General features: G+C 39.2%; 2 protein-coding genes across 3 annotated transcripts in view; one reads left to right on the top strand and one right to left on the bottom strand.

Moving 5' to 3' along the window:
* The window catches only part of PLA2G7 (phospholipase A2 group VII), a 26,699-nt gene extending 23,038 nt beyond the window's left edge, over positions 1-3,661 (top strand). For both annotated transcript variants that reach the window (XM_081828399.1, XM_006727567.3), the window contains 2 exons: positions 2,801-2,949; positions 3,389-3,661. In XM_081828399.1, coding sequence (XP_081684525.1) covers positions 2,801-2,949; positions 3,389-3,519 — 280 coding nt within the window. In that variant the 3' untranslated portion in view covers positions 3,520-3,661. The remainder of the gene's footprint in view (positions 1-2,800; positions 2,950-3,388) is intronic.
* Positions 3,662-6,726: 3,065 nt separating this feature from the next.
* The window catches only part of TDRD6 (tudor domain containing 6), a 14,945-nt gene continuing 2,437 nt past the window's right edge, over positions 6,727-19,234 (bottom strand). The window contains exons 4-7 of the mRNA XM_006727565.3: positions 13,627-19,232; positions 11,899-12,023; positions 10,444-10,533; positions 6,727-7,313 (exon numbers count right to left, since the gene is read on the bottom strand). Of these exons, the coding sequence (XP_006727628.2) occupies positions 7,290-7,313; positions 10,444-10,533; positions 11,899-12,023; positions 13,627-19,232 (5,845 nt within the window). The 3' untranslated portion in view covers positions 6,727-7,289. The remainder of the gene's footprint in view (positions 7,314-10,443; positions 10,534-11,898; positions 12,024-13,626; positions 19,233-19,234) is intronic.

Here is a 19,234-nt window from a genome sequence, read left to right as displayed (position 1 = left end):
TTCCCTGATGGCTAATGATGTTGAACATTTTTTCAGGTGTCTGTTAGCCATTTGTATGTCTTCTTTGGAGAAGTGTCTGATCATGTCTTCTGCTCATTTTTTGACTTGATTATTTGTTTTTTGGGTGTTGAGTTTGAGAAGTTCTTTATAGATCTTGGATACCAGCCCTTTATCTGTAGTGTCATTTGCAAATATCTTCTCCATTCCATGGGTTGCCCCTTTGTTTTTTTGACTGTTTCCTTTGCTATGCAGAAGCTTTTTATCTTGATGAAGTCCCAAAAGTTCACTTTTGCTTTTGTTTCCCTTGCCTTTGGAGATGTGTCTTGAAAGAAGTTGCTGTGACTGATGTCGAAGAGGTTACTGCCTGTTCTCCTCTAGGATTTTGATGGATTCCTGTCTCACATTGAAGTCTTTCATCCATTTAGAGTTTATCTTTGTGTATGGTGTAAGAGAATGGTCGAATTCCATTCTTCTGTATATAGCTGTCCAATTTTCCCAGCACCATTTCTTGAAGGGACTGTCTTTTTTCCATTGGATATTTTTTCCTGCTTTGTAGAAGATTAGTTGACCATAGAGTTAAGGGTCCATATCTGGGCTCTCTATTCTGTTCCATTGATCTATGTGTCTGTTTTTGTGCCAGTACCATGCTGTCTTGAGTAGAGTTAATGTAAGTTCTTCATATACTGATAATTAAAATTTGCATTAGGATACATGCTATTTTTATTTAAACACAGGAGCAGGCTTATGCATTTGGGGGCTGGGGTAGGGAGAAGTATTCCATCATCAGCCTAGACTAGGAACTCTTTGGGAAAAAGGGCAGAGCACTGAGATCTGCAATGTGTACCTGTTTAGAAAGAATATGAATTTATAAATTCCCCCAAAGCTATAATCAGATGCCCTTGAACATCAGTGATATGCTGATATCATGGGTGTGAAAAAGAAACCCCAATAGAGTTTTGAACTCACAGTGTGATGTTCCAAGGTAGGGCTCATCCCTCTTCTGAAACCTGGTTATTTCGAAGAAGAAAAAAAGAGGGGGTGGGAAGGAAACATAAACCGTATAGGCAGTAAACCCTACGGGGTCAGAGAATGGTGTGTTCTCCACCTGAGGTGTTCAGGAGAGGCTGCTTGGAAGACATGGGAGTAGAATTTGTCTTGAAGGATCAAGAGACTTTAGAAAAATAGTGAGGAGGATCTAGGTAGTTTAGTTAAGGACCTCAATTTAGCTTTAAGTTAGTTAAGGACTTCAATATTTGGATGCGCAAGTCTATTTAATTTTAAAACAGAAATAATGCAGAATGCCTAGCCTGCCTCAACCCCACTTCTTTACTAGACTCTTACTCTACGTCTTTTCCTTCCTTTCACTGCTAGGAACCTGGAAAGAATAGTCCATCCTTACTTCCATTTACACTTTTTTTAAATTAATTTATTTTTTAATTTAATTTTATTATGTTAGTCACCATACAATACATCATTAGATTTTGTGTCCATTTACAGTTTAATTCTTGTGGGCTAGCTTCCAAAACCCCTACCAGTGTATTGAAACTGGCCCTACCGAGGACATAAAAGGCCCAGCAGCCTATTGCAGCCTGGATCTTGCTCTCTGCATCCATTTGACCTTGACCTTGTGGACTTGCCCTATTTCTCCTTCCCGGGATACTACAACCCTGCTCTTTGCTGTTCCTCTCATCCTTTAGACTGCTCCCTCCCTTTCTCCCCCACCATCTCCTCCTGAGGCCATTCCTTCCCTGTTGGTAGCATCCGGGCTTCTGCTCCTGACCCTGTTTCTCCCTGCTTTGTGCTTCTGACACTCAGGTTGTGATTGGAAGCAGGGAAGAAGGAACAGGAGGCAGGTGGCCCCGGTTCGGATATAGATAACAGAGGGTGGTGGTTGGCTTATAAGCAGCAGCAAAATGAAGAGGAAGAGGTGCACCAGGTGGGGCTGGAAAGATGTGTTCTAACCTTGGAATCTCTTAGCTTGAGCCAGGGAAATCTGGGTAGAGATGTCTGGCCACACACTGGGAAAGTAGAGAATTTGTGTATTATACATGAAATCTTTGGAGTAGATAAGACCACCCAGTGGGTAAAACTTGGTCTGAGAACAGAATCTTGAGGAATGTCTATATGTATGTGAAGAGCCAGTGGAGAACAGAGTGGTTAGGGGAAGAAGGGTAGGTACAAACAAGGGAAGAGAAGGTCAAGGAAACAAAGGGGGGAAAAAAACCTGCAAGAAAGTGTCAAATGTCTCAGAGGCAGTAGAAAATGAGCACTAAAAAAAGGCCATTGTACTTGATGTTAGGCTATCAGTGGATTTAAGGAGCCTCATAAATGATACCTATAAGATACAAGCTTAAATAATACAAGGAAAATGGTTTTTTTCTTTAAATCTACTTAATTCCAGGCTTACGTGCAGTGTGTTTTGATTAGCATCAAGTAAGAAGTTAGGTGGTGTTGGTAAGCAAATATAATAGGCTTCTGGCTCTGAGTACACAGTCCCTGCAACATGTAATACATTGTATTGGCTCAAAAAAAAAAAAAAAAAAAAGAGCTGGAATCATTTCTTCTAAAGCCAAGATGCCAAGGAAGACTGGAATCTTTATCTAGAAGGGAAGATGAATATATACTCTAAGATCCTTATATGCACAGCCTGTGACCCGCAAATACAGCAAAAGAGATCAAATCTACAAGTTTTATTCCCTTAGTTTTCAGTAAATAGCCAGCTAGGATACTTCCTGCACCCTAACTATAAAAATAATTTTGCCAAACTATGTGATTTATAAATGTCTCATTTCTCTTTCAGGGGTTCAGTCCATCAGAATTTTGCTGATTTCACTTTTGCCACTGGCAAAATAGTTGGATACATATTCACCTTAAAAGGAGATATAGATTCAAATGTAGCACTTGCTCTTAGCAACAGAGCTTCATTAGCATTTTTACAAAAGCATTTAGGTAAGAAACTAAGAGTATTTCATGACATAAACCAGGTGATTCTTAGGGCAAAACTGTCTTAATCCAGCATTAGTCCTGTTTTAACTGTCTCCAGCTGGTTTACAAGGTAACATAGCAGTAAATCAGTCTGAAAACAAAAGCGTGAGAAATTTAATTCTGCTGCTTTGCATGCTTTGTATCCCAGACAGCAGCAAGTCTGCCTGTTAAAGGGAATAGTTTTTCTGTGCAGACTTGGCCGACTCCCATGCTGAGGGGCCTGGCAGCTCGGTGTCTAGTCCCATCTCTTACTCAGAAGCCCCAGCTGTGGGCAGCTCCCAGGGAGGGGACCTGGTCTCCGTAATCATCTGTCACTAGTGAGGCTGTGCTGCCACCTAGAGGCACTGAGCTGTTTCATGCTCTCAAAAAGTTTTCTATGCTTATTACCATTTCTATTTTACAGGACTGCAGAAAGATTTTGATCAGTGGGATTCTTTGATTGAAGGAGAAGATGATAATCTTATTCCCGGTACCAACATTAACACAACCAGCCAACATGTCACTCTACAGAACTCTACAGGAACAGAGCAATAGAATTTAGATTAAAAGCACTTTTTAAAGTCTTGTTTAAAAATGGTCTGAAAGTATGTGTGTGTGTGTATGATTTTAATGTATTTTCTCAAATAAATCATATTGTAAAATGTAGACTATACCATAAAAGTGATTGAAGCTTGGACTAGGACTTTTTTTCTTTAAATGTAAAGAAAGACAGATGTATATCAAAACCATGCCAGCCTAAATTTTAATTTTAGTAAAATGATGCTTTTTGGTGTCAAAATCACGACTTTTACATTACTTTAGTGGACAAGGGTATCAAAATGGGCACAATGCTAATGAAAACATGTTGCAATGACATAATCCTCCTTAAAAATACAATACAGGTTTTCATGCCCCCCCCCCTTTCTTTTTTTATTGTGAGTAGAATTGAGTTTTAGCAACATGGTATTCTAGGTAGAATTTGGAAGCACTTCCTTTTGACTTTTGGTCTTGGGAAGAAAAATTAGATCAAGCAAATGATAAAAGCATTATTGTACCACAGGATTAGGGATACTAAACAATTTCAATATGGTAAATAAATGGGGAGTGGCCAAGGGTAAGAATATTGGAGACAAGGCAAATGCAGCAGATTAAAATGGATTAAAGAGAGTTGATAATCTGTTTGCCTTTACTTGATTATCTCTGGTGGATTCTACCTACTCAAGAAAGGTGCGTAAGACAGGCCAGGGATTCCAGTTATAATACATTATTCACCCAAAGGCTGTGAAGGATAACAAAGGAAACATTCAGAATTACTTTTAACTGGTTGATTTTTCCAATTAGTTTTACTTATGTTCTTTAATTCTGTATGAAGTGGAAGCAGAATAGCACAATACATGCATATGTTGCTTTAGTGAGCATTGCAGTTTATTGCATTTCTTACAAGTTGAAGGTTCAAGATTTGAGTGGAGGAAGTAACAGCAGGTGGGGTGGAAATTGCAGGAGAACTTGGGGCGCCTGGGTGGCTCAGTTGGTTAAGCGACTGCCTTCGGCTCAGGTCATGATCCTGGAGTCCCGGGATCGAGTCCCGCATCGGGCTCCCTGCTCAGCAGGGGGTCTGCTTCTCCCTCTGACCCTCCTCTCTCTCATGCTCTGTCTCTCATTCTCTCTCTCAAATAAATGAAATCTTTAAAAAAAAAATTGCAAGAGAACTTGATTCAAAGTGGGGCCTGAAGATGGGACTGACTTGCTTTATCATCTCATGATAAAACGTGAATGGCTGAGGAGTAGCTTCTTATGGATGAACAAAGAAAGTGGTTTCTTGAGATGGAATCTACCCCTCGTGGAGATGCTGTGCAGATCGTTGAAATGACCACAGAGGGTTTAGGATAGGAGTTACACTTAATTGAGAAAGCAGCAACAGGGTGTGAGAGGACTGACTCCAATTTGGAAAGAAGTTTCTGTGAGTAAAACGCTGTCAAACAGCATGCGCGAGAAATCGTTCATGGAAGGAAGAGTCCATCGATGTGGCAAGCTTCATTGTTGTCTTATTTTTTAAAACTGCTACAGCCAGCCCAGCCTTCAGCAACCAACCCCTTATCAGTCAGCAGTCACCAGCACGGAGGCAAGACCCTCCACTGACAAAAAGATCACGACTCACTGAAAGCTCACATGATGGTTAGGTTATTTTTTTAGCAATAAAGTAGTTTTTAATTAAGGTATGTACATTGCTTTGTTTAGATAATGCTATTGCACATTTAATAGACTACACTGCAGTGTAAACATAACTTTTATATACACTGGGAAACCAAAAAAGTCATTTGACTCACTTCATTGTGGTATCTGTAGTGGTTTGGAACTGAACCCATGTATCTCTGAGGTAGGTCTGTATATGGAGGTTTATATAAGCATAAAACTTTATGCTTATACATCTGGGAGTCATGAGAAATGGTTTTTGTTTCCTGAGGAATATAAAAATGTGTGCCACTCATTAGTTAAGTATATTTTGGCTTAATTATGGTCTGGTTCCTATGAATTCTTCTTAATTGTTTAAGCCTTGTGAACAGGGATAATCAGGACTTCGTAAGCAAGCCTGGTAAACTATTCCATCCCTACCCCTTGTGCTCAGTTAATAAGTAACTGTGTATTTTGATTTGACACTTCAGGCTATCTTAATGTTTCAGGGTGCAAAAACACTCACTTTGAGAAGTTTGACTTCTCCTATCCTATAGCCATTCTGATTTTAAAAATTTTTGAAGAGTTAAACTCCTTAGCGTGAAACTGAAGGCTTTCTATAACCTGGCCCTAATGTATCTTCACTGACCTTTTCTGCCACTAATCCACATCCGTATCACCTGCAGGAATGAACCAGACTTGTCTATTCTTATCCCAGGAACAAGCAATATGCTTTCTACCTCAGCTATGTTTACTGCAAAACCCTCTCCTTTCTATTTATTGAAATTATACCCAGCTTTCAATGTCCTTAGTTCTCACTGTTGCCCCACCAGGCTTCAGGGTCTGATAATGTTTCACAGACGTACATCTTCCCCCGACCTTCATGTAGCAAACCTCCTTATTCATTTTAGAAATGGATAACACTTCCAATTGTCCTTATGTCTCATTCAGTAATATCTTTTTAAAATCCTTTGTCGGTGGTATATGCAGATGCTAAAGGAGAATATAACCACAAAAAAAAGACCTAATGAGTTAAAACTTAAAAATATAATAATGACCCAATGTGCACATTGAGTATCTTTCAGGGAAAAGAATGCTATTTCCAGTCTTAAAAGCACTTCGAGAAAGGTTTTACTATCCCGCTTGACAGATGAGGAAGATCAGGTCTCAGAGGCCGTGTATAACCTGTCCAGGTCACATATCTCGTCAGCAGCACACGGCTAAGAGGTGTCCCACAGCTAGGATCTGTACCACCAGCTATATACAAAACCCTGTTTTAACAGCATGGGCTTTGAAGTTAGATGGGTCTGCGTTTGATCAGGTTTCTGAGGCTCTCCAGCTCTTTGGCCTGTAGAGAAGTTATGTAACTTCTCTAAAAAGCGTCAGTTTTCTCACCCATAAAATATGGACACTATTGCCCCCCCTTGCGGTTGAGAATTAAATGAGAAAGGCACTTACAGCACCAGTTGAGGGACTGACCTATAAGAGCTAATATTGACGATTGCTGTTTCCCCCATTACTACAGATAATCCAGAACCACAGATGTTCCAGAATCCTATTTCCTTTTTAATAAAATGAAACCACCACACCTTTCAGGAGAAACTTTATTCACATCTGGGGTCGTATTAGAATACTTCCAAAATCAAACGGAGTATTAGTCAAATGTTTAACTAGATAGACAAGGCAAAGCTTCAGAAACAAAAACAAAAAATCTGGAGGAGTTACTGCTAACAAAGCCATCCCCCAAAGTAGCATCATATGATATACTTGTCATAAACCTATAATTTTCTATTTTAATTTAAACACTATATTCAAAAGAAACAAAAATAGGGTTGTTTTTTTTTTTTAATTTGAGTAATATGTTAGCAAACTGTTTAGCAAAATAAATCCTCCTAACTGATTAGGAACATAACACATTTAAAGGGAGAACAAAGATCCCAGATCCATATATACAGCAACCCCACTATAAATCCACTGCATAATCACCCTGAGATCTATTTTGTTTTCAGTGCATATCAAAGTTTTCAAAAATGACAGCTTCTTGTGATTACATGCTCTCGATAGGCTCAAATGCTCTGTCAGTCTGGGTGAGATGCCACTTGTTTAAGAGTAGTTTCTGACTGACTGGCACATGTATGGATCCACTGTTAAATCTATATCACCTCCAGACCCCTTTTCTGGAAAAAAAAAAAAAGAGAGAGAGAGAGGAAAAAAAACCTTCAAGTTGAAAAAGAAACAAGAAAATTATTTACATGGTGCTATCACAACAAATTTAATGTCCTCTCAAAATGGTGAGAATTATTCTGTGGAGAAATTCCCACAGAGATTGCTGTTGTTTTTTTTTTTCTTTTAGTAATTTTGTTCTACACTCTACCTATTATCAAACAAAGTTTCTCTAAAATATTATAAAATTGGCATATTTTGTATTTTGCTAGAATGATGTTAGCCAAGCTGATAACCAAATAGTTCTCTTTCATTAGTATGTATTTTTCGAATAATACTATAGCCACCCAGAGCTGATTTCCTTCTCAGTGGTACCTCAATTCTAAGAACCAGTGTGCTACTTATGAACAAGATCATGCAATAACCAGTAACTTTCAACAAATTGAATCTTATGAGCTAAACTGAAAACCCAGAAAGAAATTCCAAGAGATCATTTCACATACAAAGATCATTTGAATGTATGAGCTAATCAACACTGGAAAATTCTCTAAAGTACTTTAAAATATAAATTTATCAAATTCACAATGTAATTTTCAAGATGAATTCAATCAACAAATAAGTTTTCTTATAATATTTCAAGAAATCCTCTTCTTGGTTATTTATCCCCAGAAGCACATTTAATATTTCTAACTAAAGAGTTTTGTTTTGTTTTTTTCTACTACTGACATCTAAGTAAATTGGTAAACCATTTTTATTTGAGGATTCATGATAATGGTATCTTTAAGACTTAGCAAACTGGTGATAACAGTTATTTTATTTTAAAAACACAAGTTACCCTCAATTGTAGTATCAACTGATGACATAAAGTAAAGGTCTTCCCCCCGTTTGGAATATAGCCTAACAGAAGGAACCTTTGGATTACTACCAATTTTTTGTTACAGACACAAAATGATTAAAATCAGAAAGGGGACCATAGATAAACCAGAAAAATGGTAAGCAATGAAAAACTTACCCTTTTAAAAGTATGACAATCTGATTTTATAGCAAAGAATCATCCGAGTATATTTCTATCTTTCCAATGCTCATTTCTCTGAAACATGTCTACTGGAGCATCCAACACAGGGAATAAAGTACCTTTTTCAATTTTTAGCTCCCAAACCAACAACTCTGGTGTCTGGTACATTTTTCAAAGGGCTACTGTTCAAACACATTATCCATGGTGAGCCACAGATCCTTTATTAAAGACTTGATGAAGAGGGATATTTCTCCTATATTCCTTTCAACAAATAATAGCACTGTGTGTGTACATGAGGCCCATACAGAAATTATTCATGAGACATATTCTTACAGTGAAATGAAATCACTCAGATGAAAAAAATTTCTAAAAAATATGTAATCAGAAAGACTCCCAGATCACAGTGCCTTGACATATTACCAGAAAAGTCACATATAATTTAATACCTCACACTATCCACTTTTTAAGGAAAACCAGTTCATTTGTAGACACATATGTAAGAGTTTCTTCAAATTTAAGGAAAGGATCATTTCAATCTCATTAATAACCAAATTTTAAAAAGAAAAACCTTACTCATAAGTAGTCTCTATATTTGCTAATCGATGTAAGGCCAGAATTATATCTATACTATTTTATGAACACTTTGTCTTAAATTGTTACCTTCTATTTGGCAGGTATAGGGTAGTTCATCCAAACAGAATCTTATATGTATCTATCTATGCATTTGGCTGTGGCTTCTTGAAAATTAATGAATGGAAAAGATCACAATGTAAAAGAACATTTTTTTAGTAAATACTGATGCAATATAAATGAAGCAAGTTGTTATTTTTGACAAGTAAACAAAAGCATGAAATTAATATAAGGCAGTAGAGAGAGATGTTCAATGATTTTTTATAGTGGAACATTTTAAATGACCTCAATGTGCACCACTGGGAGAAATGGTTTAACAAGTGACTGACCATTCATGTCATATAATATTATGCAACTATGGCCTTCTGGTTGCAGCCAAGGCAGAATGAGCCAACTACGGCCTCTCTCTCACACTGATTACAATTAAAAATTCTGGAAAGGGGGGTGCCTGGGTGGCTCAGTCAGTTAAACGTCTGCCTTCAGCTCAGGTCATGATCCCAGGGTCCTGGGATGGAGTCCCACATTGGGCTCCCTGCTCAGCAGAGAGTCTGTTTCTCCCTCTGCCTGCTTCTCCCCCTGCTTGTGCTCTCTCTCTCTCTCTGACAAATGAATAAAAAAAATCTTTTTTAAAAAAAGGTAAAAAAAAAAAAGTAAACTGACATTGGAACCAACAAACTCAGGAGAGACAGAACTTGTGGTATGAACCTAACAGTTGATCACCTGCTAAAACAAAAATTTCAATATTTTCTAGAAGATTTTAACAGGATCCAAAGTTTTACAACATAATATTCAAGACATTCAGGACATAATCCAAAATTATTCAACATACAAAGAATCAGGAAAAGTTAATCATTTTTCAAGGCAATCATTAAATGGCAAGCCCTGAGATGACCAGGTACTAGAACTATCCGACACAGATTTTAAAGCAAGAAGTTCAACAAACTCCAAACAGAATAAACTCAAATGCCCAGAGATTATAATGGCATAGGAATTGCCCACCATATAATTTTAAATGAAGAACATAGCATATAAAACTACGCAGAATGAAATAAATTATGCTCAAAATATGCAGATGATATACTTACATTCCATATAAACAGAAAAAAATTATGAAAGAAAACAAAACTGATCAATCTCTTTGTCTTGGATAGATGTATTACAGGTGACAGATACTTTTTCCTTTTTAACTCTGCCATTTTTCCAGATTTTCTACATCAAACATATTTTATAAAGGTCTCAGACATCAAACAATTTTCATGTTTAAAATCCCTCCAAAAAATCAAAGAGTAAAACATTAATAACTGGTTTGCCCAAAGGGATACCTGGCATAAAATCCAGAATCACTGATTTTGTTACTGCTGTTTTTCATTGTTGTTATCCCAGTATTAGTATTTTTTTTTCTCCATCATTCCCAACACAAGGGCTTTGGAAATAGCTTAAGTCATCTTTCAAAATGAAAGACAATGCTCTCGTTAATTAGTGTTTATATAATTCCATACCTCAAATGGACTCTTATCCAATTTGGGTATGCCATTCCAAACGTTCTCAGGGTTCACTATCTCCTCCATACCATTTGAAAGGTTCAAAACCTGCAAGAGAAAAAAAAATTAACAAAAACTGGTAGTTTCCAAAAACTGTAAGTGATTTATGGACCACAGCAATCCTTCTTCAAATGAAATACCTCAAAAGGCAATGAAAATAATTTTATTAAACTTCAATTTTACATTTCAACTCAACAGAACTTCTGTTCAATTAACATATTGTGTATCTATGCCTAGAGATCAAAGATGGTTAACAATGAGATCTCGAGAAGTTCAAAATTTTGTGGAGAAACAGACCTATAAGAAGAACATTACAATACAAGGTAGAAAGTACAGACTTCTGTAGCAGGAATAATAGGAATAATATAGGTATCAAGCCAAGGTTTTTTGGTAGGAGGGGGAGGGTGAAAAGATGGAGAGATTTAGAAAATAATGCTAGTGAATGCTTCCTGGAAGAGGCAGTGCAAAATGAAAATGAAGTTGCAATGAAAATCTTTCAAAAATAAGTGAAAATTAACCAGTCTGGGAGGGGGATAGAATACAAGTGAATAGAACTACATTACTTAATATATCAGAGGAGCCAAGTAGAATGGTATACATAAGAGAAATCAAGCAGTTTGATGTGCATCTAATATAAGGTACAAAACATAAACATAAGGCTGGAGAATAATATGGACACTCAAACCTAGAGCACTTCCAGGGCCTCTAGAGGACCATGCCATGTTAATGAGCCTGACTTTTCTATCCTAGACTACTGGTTCTCAAATTTTAATGGCATAAGAATGCACATTCCTTGTCCTCCCCCCCAGATATTCTGAATCAGCCAGCCAGGGCAAGATCTAGGCATCCACAATCTAAGAAACACAGCAGGTGATTCTGATACGGGTGGTTTTCAGATCATGGGAGAAGCACCATCAACTAGAAAGCCCCAGCAAGTTTTACATGCAGGAATGCCCTACTCAGATTTGCGTTTGACAAACTTCACACTGGCAGTGTAGAGAATCAACTGAGGAAGACTAGAAGTAAACCAAATAGAAGGGTAAATAGAGTAATCTACTTGTAAAAATGGGACTTAAAACGAAGGCAGTGGCATTAGGCATAAAAAGTTTTAACTACGTGGTAAGAAGTGGAAAGTGTAGAATTTGGTGACTGATGGGATTTCAGAGGCAAGGGAGATGAAAGAGCCTAAGAAGGTTTCTTGCTAGGATGCTTATATATGAACTTTGAAATGACTTTTGCACTGCACCAAAAGTGCAGACATTCAGGACATAATCCAAATTGGCACCAAATTATCAGGAGGAATGATCCAGAAAATGTCTGCTCAATTGCATTTTCTAATCTGGTAACTTCCAGTAAAATTTCCTTAACAGTCGCCAAGTACATTTGGAGATGAAACACTCCCACTTCACTTACCCTTGTGCCTTCTTCAGCGATTTCCAGAATCTCACATTTAGACCATGTGTTTCTTAGATTTGACCACACAACACATTTGGATCCAACAGTAAATCCTTTCAGAGTGTAGGTTTTCTCTGGTTGAGCTGCCAAATTGAATAAAGCCTCAATGCATACCTCTTAATCCCTTGATACACATGCAAAGCATTTTCTTAATCTGCACTCACTATTCCTATATAATCAGCATCATGTCTGGTCTGAGTCTGTCTCTTTTCCTGAATTTTTATTTTAAATTCTCCCGGTGCCCCTTCCCAATATAATTCCTTACGGCTTTCTTCAAAAAACACCACTATGATGTGATGTGTCTTTTTTAGGATATGAATCGGATTCCTGACTTTGAAACTTACTCTTAAAAGCTGGTTACTGTTGCCACATGTGATGTGGTCAATGGTTACAAGAGCCATTCCTTTTTTTTTTCTTTAAGATTTTATTTATTTATTTGACAGAGAGAGACACAGCGAGAGAGGGAACACAAGCAGGGGAAGTGGGGGAGGGAAAAGCAGGCTTCCCGCTGAGCAGGGAGCCCGATGCGGGGCTCGATGCAGGGCTCCATCCCAGGACCCTGGGATCATGACCTGAGCCGAAGGCAGACACAACCACTGAGCCACCCAGGCGCCCCTGCAAGAGCCATTTCTTTAGCGAAGCAGCATATTACAAGTTAGCAGACATTTTTATCATAAAGCTATTACTTATTATTATTTAAATGTGGCAATGAGAACTAAAAATCTAGGGTAATACTTAAATAAACCACAGTGTATCCACAGAGTGGCATACCATAGAATTAAAATATTCTGAAAGCATATTTAAGGGATTAAAATGCAGGATTCAACACTACGATTGTGATTTGTGTTTAGTTTTGAAAACTGTACGTAAATAGACACACACAGGGTGAAAGACAATAGCAAGCAAGTGCATTGCAGCTTATCAATGGTGGGATTATGGTAATTTTCATTCTCCCTAGACTGCTGCTTTCTCTCTTTTGTAGAATGGCTCATATTTAACAATATAAGAACTGACTTATAAAAAGTCTAACATTGATTATTTTAAAAATCCTAAAAGTTAGCCATTTCTTGTAACTTTTAAATCTTACTAAGTAGCCAAGAAAATATCAGTAAATGTAATTTGTAAAAAAGCTAATGACAATAAATGTTCTCCAATATTTACTCATGGCTGTTCTCTTGTATGGTTAATATAAGCTCCCTAAATCTAGTGTTTGTTTAGGGGTTTCTAAATCAATGGCAAGGTATATGCATAAAAGAAAATAGTTAAATTTGAAAACTGCCAAAGTAATCCCTATCATCAATTCATGCCTATAGCTGTGCTTAGCAAAGGAATGCTGTTTTTTTAAGACTTACCAAAAAAATAACCCCTTGATTTTAAAGCTTGTTTACATTTTAAACATAATTTCTTTTTGGAAACACTGATTTAAAGCATTCTACTTTTAAACACAGTATTAACAATTCAGCATTTCATACAGCATGATTCCACATTGATTTCACAACTTAATCTCCCCACATTTAAGATGCCCTTCATGAAATCTAAATCTGATTCTCTTTCCAGGTTCTAAACTTTTTCCCCCAAAATTCATTTAAAAAACCAACCAAGACAAAAATAAATAGTCATTATCTTTGAGACAAATAAGTACTTTTGAAAGACACGGAGTTAAATAAAGTCTGAGGAATCACCTACCTGAGACATGATCTTGTAAAGCATTATCATGGTGCTTCCTTCCGGCTCTGGATTCTTCTTCAGAGAACAAAGTCAATGATGAAATGGCATCTCTGTTGTTATACTCTATAAATTCTTCTTTATATATATTCGTTTCAGTCTGCATGTTGGGATCACGATTCTTCCCGTGTAGGTGCAGTGGTGACCAGCGCTGGTCCTCGAAACATTCCACACAACTTGACTCTCTTGTGTCTTCCGTACACGTGGGTCCTTGGGCCTTCTGATCAGCTCTGAGCAACACAGGGTTTATTCTGTCATCCAGACACAGCTGGGCTGTGGGTAATGCGAGTTCCAGCTGCTTCTCCACGTCACAGCTGAGGGGAAGCTGCACCGTAAATGGCTGCAGGGTGCCTTCTGGGTCACAGCCCTGGGGCAGCGGCGCGATGGGAGGCCCCAGGCCTAGCTCTTCCTTCTCTTCGTCCCCGACGAGGGAATGCTGTAACTCAGTGGACTCCAGTTCCAGGAACTCTTTGGATTCATCATCAGGGGAAAGGGGCACCTCGAGGGAGTTCAGTTCTAGTATCTCCTTTGTTTTGCTCGCCTGCGGTAGTAACGCGTTGAATCCTGTCATGAGGTATTGGTCATCAAACTTGGCCTTGTCAACCAAATGGCACTCTATTTCACCTTCCAGGACCTCGGGGCCAATTTTATCTTTGCATGGGTTTTCGAAAGCTTCAAAAATGTTATCAGTGTCAGGGGCATAGAATTTACTTGGCTTGGTTTCGAGAATGTTGAAGTCTTTTTCAACTCTTTCGGAGAGCTCATCTGTCTGTGGCTCTACATACGGTGTTTTCTCTTGTCCAGCTTTACTACTTGGTGTCTTAAGTCCAACCTCAGGACTGAGGGACCCAAGGGCTCCCTTTATCTCTGGGCCTTTTTTTTCATAGGGCAGATCAGTGTTACTAATACCAATCTTAGAATATTTTTTCATTTTCTCATTAATACTCTCGCCTTTGCTTTTCAAGTCAACAACTGCTAAAGGGATATTACAAACATCCCTTTTGATTTCTAATATTGTTATCTCCAACACATCTTCTGTTACTATTTCATAAAAGTAGTCATTTCCCTCCTGAGGGCACACACCTTCTGAAATATTAAATCCTGAGAGGCAACATGGAAAGGCTTGCATGGGGACCACCAAAAGTTCAGAAGGAATGTTCCAGAGGGCTTTGGGGTCCACACAGTCTTCAATATTTCCAAAGTCTACAAGTCTGACGGATACAAGATAATCATCACAAATACTGGTGATAAGTGCCCGATAATAATGTCCATCTTCTCTATATCTCACTATGCAAGGATCTCCAATATGAGGGCATGGGACACAACTTCGCCTATCTGTTACCTGTTCTCCAGCAGTTTGTACTTCTACTTCTAAATACTGAAGTTTCTCAGTATCGGCAAACTGACACCAAAAATACTCCGGTCCATCTATCACAGTGGCATAAGCCCTTACCATCTTCATCTTTGGATTATACCAGTTAAGAAACAGTGAAGTGTCAATGTCAGTTTTGTTTACAGACTTGGAGCAGGCACTTTTAATTATTTGATTAGAAAGTCCTACTTGAGATTTTTCACTGAAAGCATATCTGCTAATCATATCTTCTGCGATGATCCCATGTTCATCCACAAGAATAACTTCCCATCTGCCTTGAAATTTAACAAATTCACATCTTATTTGAACCTCATCTGTCCTTTGAGAAAAGTAATGCATCATTTCCTTACATTTTAAAATCTCAGGGACCCAAAGTCCCCTCAAGGAGCAGTGAATGCACAATCCTGGTAACAGTGCATTCATAAGGTCAAGCTTACCTACCTTGTTAGTATGAACCATAGAAACATTGCCATAATCTATAAATTGTACAGAGAGAAGGTCATTGGGTTGCTGTTCCTTGACCACAGCTCGATACCATAAACTGTCTTCCGGAAAAATGGCACATATTACATCTCCTCTCTGCAAAGGTGGACCTGAATAATATTCTGGCCTCGTTCTAGCATCATTTAACCTCTCTGAAAGATGAGTGATTTCAGCTTCATCTTCTGTTAATTGAACATAAAAGTCTGAAAGGTCATTTATATGAGAAACATACACAGCTGTTTTAAAGCCAGGCATTATAATCTTCTGAGGGAAGTCAGAAAATTTTAAAGGCAAATCTTTGTTATATAAATCTCCTATGTTTCTCTCTGAAGGAGTAGCTTCTAGTTTTGTCGCTTTCAAAGGTAGCTCAGCAAAACTTTCTTCTTTCTTTTCTGGTGTTAGGGGACACACTTGATTACCTTGATTTCCCACAGAGTCCTGATACTGAGTGACTATGTCTGTCTTTGTTGAACTTCGTAAAATCTTGGTTTCCTTACATGCTGAGGTGACCTTAGATTTGTAGGATGCTCCCAATATCTCCATACTACGTAATTTGTTTTCTACTGATTTACTTATGTACTCTGTAGGCAACAACTTCATATTTTGCTTCTTTATTTCAAGAGTTTCAGTTGCAGCAAGGAGTGCTTCACTTTCTTTTTTTTTTGTCCCACCTTTGTAGCCGAGTAGCCCTAACTTCTCATTAATGTTAGCATTAATTTGAATACTGTCATCATATAGTTCTATAATCAGTCTTCCATCTGGATCTTTTGCTACAACCAAAGCCTTCAATGACTTATCTAAAATAGTCTCCTGAAACCATGTTGTAATTTCTTCTGGTATATGGTCAGGAATATCAGATAATGAACATTTAACAGCTTGCATGGGCAAAAGTAAGACATCATATGCATCACTAGGTATTGGAAGCAGATCCTCGTTTGTTACCACACAAATGTTTCCAAAATCCACAAAAAAGACTTTATTTCGTTCTTTTTCTATTATTATCCCCCTATACCAGTTTCCATCAGTATACTTGGCAAGGCACAAGGTTCCAGGGATCAAGGGAGGTGTTTTTAAATTCAGCAAAACTTTACTTAATTGTGTAATATTACAGGACAACTGTTCTAAAATACTCGCATTTCTTCCCAGTTGGCAATAAAATGTCCAAGGGTCATCAACATGTGTTATATACACGGATTCTTCACTTCCAATTTTCATATCGTGTGTCGAATAGTAGAAAGAATGTAACTGAACAGAGGCCTCCAGAGGTTTCTGAAGTTTAACTGGTCTTGCGAGTCTCTTTTCTACCAAAAAATGGCATGCGCTCTGAAAGGGTGTGAGCAAATCCACAACATTAAACAGTTCTTCATCTTGTACTGAAGCCAAAGCAAATATTGTGCATTTTAATTCGAGATTCTCTTCCCATGCATTGCCAACAAACTCACTAAAAGCCTGTATTGCCTTTTCATCCCAAGCAAAAGGATTTTGACCAGTTGGTTGAATTAAATTATAAAGACTGCACCGAAAAGCCTGAGCCTTAACTTTGAGAAATTCTTCACTAATTGAGTAAATATTCTTCACAGATACCATTTCTTTGTCTCCATAATCTATGAACATTACTTTGACATGCTCTGCAGATTGTGCCCTGCTAATCACAGCCCTGGACCATTTTCCATTTACTGTTCGTTTTGCCAAACAAGCGGGGGTGGTCCCCTGGTAAGGAGTAGCTGTGTTCTTGCAGTAGTCCTGGATATTACACATCAAAGTTTTAAATCCTTGAATGTTCCTGGTCAGCTGACACCAGAAGTAGCCAGGGTTTTCAACATAAGACACTTTGACTTCTACTGTACTTCCAACTTTCAGCTCTCCTTTACAAGAAGAGCCTGGCTTAATTTCCAAGAAATTCTGTGTAAGAGAAGAATAAACAGATACTCTTTTCTCTTTTTCCTGCACAACTAGTCCAGTTGGAATATCTGTAATGACTGTTGTATCAGCCAAAATTTCTGAAACAGATGTAGTTTTATTGTCGCTCTTGGCTTTCTGTTCTACTTCTACCTTTTTGGCAGGAGATATTTTATCATTCTCAGCAGTAAAATGGCTTGAAACATGCCCTGGAGAGTGGACATTTCTGGGAATATTTTCCTTTGTTTCAAATTCCTGATACTTGGCATACCCAGCTTGAGCAATTACCTTACTAATGTTTTCTTCCCCTGTTCTTGATTCATCAAGAATCTCAATAACATATTGATTATCCTGCTTATCAAGGACATGGATAACTAATTCTTTGTGGAGTACGGTCTTTTTAAAAAAGGAAACTGCCTCCTGGCTCCAATTTTTCCCCAAAGGCCAAATATCTGCTAGTGTGCACCTGAGAGCCAATATGGGTAGCCGCCTAAACTGGGGAAGCAACATCTTCACGTCATACCAATCCACATTTTCCAAACTGCCACGGTCAACTAGAAACACATCCACACTCTTGTCATCTAATCTGGTGACCATAGCCCGATAATAGCCGTTTTCTTTCCATTTGACACAGCAAAGGTCATCGGGTTTGGGTTTCAAAACTATGCCATCCAGCTTACTGGCTGAGGAATAGAAACTGCACATTCTTCTCATCAACTTGCTGAAAGTGCCTTTGTGTTTCCTCAGCCTAATCCAAAACTTGGAAGGATTTTTCACAAACTCCACCTGGGCATCATAGAAGGCGTTTATCTTTAACCTGATAGATCTTAAGGCCGGGAGTGAAATCTCTTCATCCACTTCTTCAGCAGGAGACTGAGACTGAAAAGCTGTTTCTTGTTCTTCCTCCTCCTCCTCCACTCCCTGGCTCTGAAGGAACCGGTCGGCCAAGCAACAGGACTGGACTCCAAAGACACAATTCAGATTGATCCCATCTTCTCTATACAGGGTGACATAATAAACGTGCTCAAAGGAACAGTAAAATTCAATCTTTGCATTCACTGCCTGGCCCAGTATCAGGGCCTTCAGGTCACCGACCTGTGACCGAGACCAGCCTCGCCCACCGTCCCAGAGTCCATACAAAGCACAAGGGTAGGTCACCACGGGCATTCGGAAGTACGCAGGCAGCAAGTAGCGGAGGCTACTACAACTCACTAACTCCTTCCTTCCATAGTCTACGTGGAGCACTTGGGCACAGCGCTGGGGCCGAAAAGTCTCAAGCAAGAGCGCTCTGTACCAATGTCCATCCAACCCACAGGATGCACACGGAGAGCCAGGCTTGTCTGGGCTCTCCTCCCTCTCCTCCCAGGTGGCAGTGGTAGAGTTCTCATCCCCCGTCCCCGGGAAACCCCGGTAGATCTGGGCCATGCTCTCGGACAGGCGGTGGATCTCCTGCGAGAGGCTCCGGAGCTGGCAGTGAATGCGGTGGGGGTGGCACACCTGGGTCACCACCACGGGCTCCGTCACGCCCAGCTGCAGCTGCGGGTAGAAGTAATCCAGGCCAGGCTGCTCCTGCTTGGGAGGGACGCGCGGGAGGGCTGGGGCCCCGGAGCCCATGCTGACGGTGGCCGCCGTTAGGTAGCGCTTGAGCAGCGAGCGGAAGAGGCGGTCGGGCACCTGCCGCGCCAGGCCGAGCTCCTGCATCTGCTGGAACAGCCTGGGCACCTCCAGAAGGACCAGGCGATGGAGCAGCAGCACGTCCAGCACCCGCCCGTGCACCTGCTTGCCCTGCAGGCTGCTGAGGAAGTCCACGGCACT

The sequence above is a fragment of the Leptonychotes weddellii genome, chromosome 8 (genome assembly GCF_054177405.1).
Source record: "Leptonychotes weddellii isolate Sample4059 chromosome 8, ASM5417740v2, whole genome shotgun sequence".
Classification (NCBI taxonomy): Eukaryota; Metazoa; Chordata; class Mammalia; order Carnivora; family Phocidae; genus Leptonychotes; species Leptonychotes weddellii.
This window is presented reverse-complemented; position numbering and strand designations above follow the sequence as displayed.